The sequence below is a fragment of the Silurus aristotelis genome (assembly GCF_946808225.1).
Source record: "Silurus aristotelis genome assembly, contig: scaffold_151, whole genome shotgun sequence".
NCBI classification, from domain to species: Eukaryota; Metazoa; Chordata; class Actinopteri; order Siluriformes; family Siluridae; genus Silurus; species Silurus aristotelis.
In genome coordinates this window covers 1-5,000 of record NW_028149151.1, presented here as the reverse complement: position 1 = coordinate 5,000, position 5,000 = coordinate 1, and the positions used below count along the sequence as shown (strand labels likewise).

The 5,000-nt window shown below is 41.7% G+C and overlaps 1 protein-coding gene across 5 annotated transcripts in view; it reads left to right on the top strand.

Moving 5' to 3' along the window:
* The window catches only part of pik3r5 (phosphoinositide-3-kinase, regulatory subunit 5), a 30,390-nt gene extending 25,867 nt beyond the window's left edge, over positions 1–4,523 (top strand). For 3 of the 5 annotated variants that reach the window (XM_083570816.1, XM_083570815.1, XM_083570817.1), the window contains 3 exons: positions 2,985–3,097; positions 3,395–4,254; positions 4,355–4,523. In XM_083570816.1, coding sequence (XP_083426942.1) covers positions 2,985–3,097; positions 3,395–3,533 — 252 coding nt within the window. In that variant the 3' untranslated portion in view covers positions 3,534–4,254; positions 4,355–4,523. Of the gene's footprint in view, positions 1–2,981; positions 3,098–3,394; positions 4,255–4,354 lie in introns of all 5 variants that reach the window. The other 2 variants (XM_083570813.1, XM_083570814.1) reach the window with 1 other exon arrangement.
* The last annotated feature ends 477 nt before the right edge of the window (positions 4,524–5,000 follow it).

Sequence of the window (5,000 nt, the reverse complement as noted above, 5' to 3'; positions counted from 1 at the left end):
ATCACCCCACTGAACACACACACACACACACACACACATCACCCCACTGAACACACACACACACACACACACACACACATCACCTCACTGAACACACACACACACACACACACACACACACACATCACCCCACTGAACACACACACACACACACACATCACCCCACTGAACACACACACACAACACACACAACACACACATCACCCCACTGAACACACACACACACACACACACACACACACACACACACATCACCCCACTGAACACACACACACACACATCACCCCACTGAACACACACACACAACACACACACACACAACACACACATCACCCCACTGAACACACGAACACACACATCACCCCACTGAACACACACACACACACACACACACACACACACACACAACACACACATCACCCCACTGAACACACACACATCACCCCACTGAACACACACACACACAACACACACACACACACACACAACACACACATCACCCCACTGAACACACACACACACACACACACACACATCACCCCACTGAACACACACACACAACACACACACACACACACACACACACACAACACACACATCACCCCACTGAACACACACACACACACACATCACCCCACTGAACACACACACACAACACACACACACACACACACACACAACACACACATTACCCCACTGAACACACACACACACACACACACACATCACCCCACTGAACACACACACACAACACACACACACACACACACATCACCCCACTGAACACACACACACAACACACACACACACACACACACACACACAACACACACATCACCCCACTGAACACACACAAACACACACACATCACCCCACTGAACACACACACACACAACACACACACACACACAACACACACATCACCCCACTGAACACACACACACACACATCACCCCACTGAACACACACACACAACACACACACATCACCCCACTGAACACACACACACAACACACACACACACACACAACACACACATCACCCCACTGAACACACACACACAACACACACACACACATAACCCCACTGAACACACACACACACACACACACACATCACCCCACTGAACACACACACACACACACACACACACACACACACACACATCACCCCACTGAACACACACACACACACACACACACACACACACACACACACACATCACCCCACTGAACACACACACACACACACACACACACACACACAACACACACATATCACCCCACTGAACACACACACACACACACACACACACACACACATCACCCCACTGAACACACACACACACACACACACACACACACACACACATCACCCCACTGAACACACACACACACACACACACACACACACAACACACACATATCACCCCACTGAACACACACACACACACACACACACACACATCACCCCACTGAACACACACACACACACACACACATCACCCCACTGAACACACACACACACACACACACACACACGTGTGCTCAGGAGTTCTGGGTTTTTCTCTGCAGCTTTTCACACCTTGGTGTTTTTTGTTTTGGTGTCAGTGAGCCACTGAAGTCTCAGTCTGACTCTGCAGCTCGGCTTTCACTTCAATCCTGCTGCTGTGATTCACTTCATTCTCTTTACTCCACACTCACACAAACATCACAACACACATTCATCATAATCATATGCATAATAAAGCAAATAAACACAACCGGATATTCAGTGATAAATAATATTTACACTAAATATCTAAATATCTTTTCAGCAGTTATTAATAATTTACTAATCAGTAGCTCCATTTAGCTGTAATAACATTTTCTCAGTCAGTCTCATGAGGTCATCACCTGGAATGGGTTTCCAACAATCTTGATGGAGTTCCGCGGTGTTGAGTGCTTGTTGGCTGCTTTTCACTCTCCAGTCCAAATCAACCAAAACCAATATTAACTGGATTTAGAACTCTGAGAACATTTCTGTAAATCGGTGGTTTCATAAGTTAGGAATTGTATTAAACGTGTCCTCTGCAGCAGAGGTAGCTCTTAGTCTTCCTTTCTCTGGACAGTCCTTATGAAGCTGTTTCATCATAGCATTTGATGGTTTTGGAGACTGCACTTGAAGAAACATTTAGTTCTTGAGATGTTGGGGATTGACTGAGCTTCATATCTTAAAGTAATGTTGGATCTTTTCTCTTTCCTTAAATGAGTGTTTCTTGGTATAATCTGGATTTGTACAGTAGCAGCACTAATAGTGATGTTCTAAAGCACATTAAGAAAACAGAGACAGAACTCTGAACTCTTGCTAAGATGCAGCTGTGACCTGAAACTCATTCCAGGTGACGACCTCGTGATTGTGATGAGAAAATGCCATGAGTGGAGAAACTTCAAAGCTAAATGGAGCTACTTTGGACGATGTAAAATCTAAAACATATTCTGGTTATTTAACACGTTTTTGTTTACTGCAGAATTCCAGACGTTTTCTTTCATAGTTTGGATTTTTCAGTATTAATGTACAATGTAGAAAATAATACAAATAAAAAACACAGAAGGAGCAGCTGCATTAGATCTAACGACTTACTGTATTTATATACAAATCAGATTAAAAGTAATAATAAAATAAAAAGGCAAAAATTAAACCCTGAATATATTTTATATTTATATATAATAACTTTTTAGAAAATCGTTGTGAATAAAAAACATCTTTCTGTAAACAGTCGACTTTTTATTTTTTGCCAAACAGGAAAGGTTTTGTTTTTCAGGTGAAACCGCGCCGAGGCTCGGGATCGTAAATACACTGTTTATGTGGTTACGAAGCTGAAAATCAGTTAATCAGAGACACAGCAGAAGCTTCACACCACACAGTCACATGACTCCATAAACCTATTCACCTTGTGTGTGTGTGTGTGTGTGTGTGTGTGTGTGTGTGTGTGTGTGCAGCAGTTGAGTGTAACTCAGGTGAAGGTGGACCGGTTTCGGGTCTGTGGTTCTGGAAACACCACGTTTGCAGTGTGTTTGGATCAGGATGAGAAGAAGATTTTACAGAGTGTCACCCGGTACTGAGATTTTCACTCTTTCATTCTCTCACTCACTCATTCACTATATTTACATTTACAGTATGTGGCAGACGCATTTATCCAAAGTGACTTACATTTATCTCATTCATGCCCATGAGTGCTCGCTTGGGTTGGCTGGGTTTTAAATTCATGAACTTTGGATCTAAAGTCCAATCTCTTAACCACATCTACCACCTCCCCATCATTTCTCACTCATTTATTCACTCATTGTGTGTGTGTGTGTGTGTGTGTGTGTGTGTGTGTGTGTGTGTGTGTGTGTGTGTGTGTGTATAACAGGTGTGAGGTGTCGGTGTGTAATAAGCCAGACAGCTCTTCTGATTGTATGAGAACGAGACCTTTATCCAGTCAGGTGGACCAGACGTTCCACTCTCTGCTCTGTTTACCCGTCTGCACCTTCAGTGGACCCCAACCATGATCCCACCACCACCAACATCTGGACCCCCTCCCTGTCCCTCTGACCCCTAATGATGAATGTTTATAATCCTGAATGAATTTTTCCAGCTCAGGGTGAAATGACTGTATCTGCACACAGACATCTGCTGACTGCAGTCTGTCTCTGTGTCACTGACATTGTCTCAGGTTTTGCACCAAAAATAGTCTATTGTTAATTTTTAAATTGATTTTAGTTAAATTAATGCTCAATCAGAGTTCTGTGTAATTATAATGTTTATTCAAATTATTATTTTTAACTCCGTGCCAAAGTGCTGAAGTCTAAAACTCTCACTCTCGGCCAGCAGAGGGCGCACTGATGAAATCATGACATTGATGATGATGATGATGATCATTTTCTGAAGCTCAGGTATAAAAAAGAACTTTTTCCCTTGTGGAGTTTAAAGGAGACAAAAAAACACTGAAAACCTCCTAATAATACACTTTATTGTGTACATGAGAGGAGGAGGAAACACCTCAGTGTGTGTTTTAGGATTAGTTACAGGGCTAACAAAGACATCTCAGGTTTTAGAAACACGTGTGTGTGTGTGTGTGTGTGTGTGTGTGTGTGTGTGTGTGTGTGTGTGTGTGTGTGTGTGTGTGTGTGTGACATATTTCTGACACTTTCATTACAATGTAAATATGTTTTAATGAGAACTTTTTAATCACACAGGGGTGTATAATTCAGACTCTTTATCACTGAAGAAGTGTGTGTGTGTGTGTGTGTGTGTGTGTGTGTGTGTGTGTGTGTGTGTGTGTGTGTGTGTGTGTGTGTGTGTGTGAGAGAGAGATTTCTGACATGCTGAGACTGAAATGCTCCCTTAAGTGATGTTCCTAATACGGTACTTGTTATTAATTGTAAGGTGCTTTTACATTGTTTAAATTATACCATCAGAAAGACGATGATGATGATGATGATGATGATTTAAATGAAGATGGCAGAGTGTAAATATCTAATAAAATCCTTTAACACTGATGTGTGTGTGTGTGTGTGTGTGTGTGTGTGTGTGTGTGTGTGTGTGTGTGTGTGTGTGTGTGTTCCCACCAAAACTTTTAAACATGCATGGTTTCGTAAACTTTAAGTTAGATTTTTTTTATTCACATTTCTTTTGTTTACTTGTTCAGTTATTTTTTCTTAATAAAATCAAACATTTTTGCCCTTTTCTCATTTCTTGCTTAGAAATAAATCAGTAATTCTGAGTTTTCTTTTTAAATGTATTTTTTTGTGTGTATTTTATTTATCATTGTGTTGGTCAGGGTTACATTTGTAGTTTCCATGATGACCAGCAGGTGGTGCTGTAGTTCCAGCCTCATTAACGCCTATTAATGAGACTGAATTTAGTTCCAAGTCACCTTTAAACCAGTAACACCAGTAACACTATAAACACCAGTAACACTATTAACACCATTAACACCACTCGGTCCTAAAAGGAGGAACGTTTAAACTAAAGCC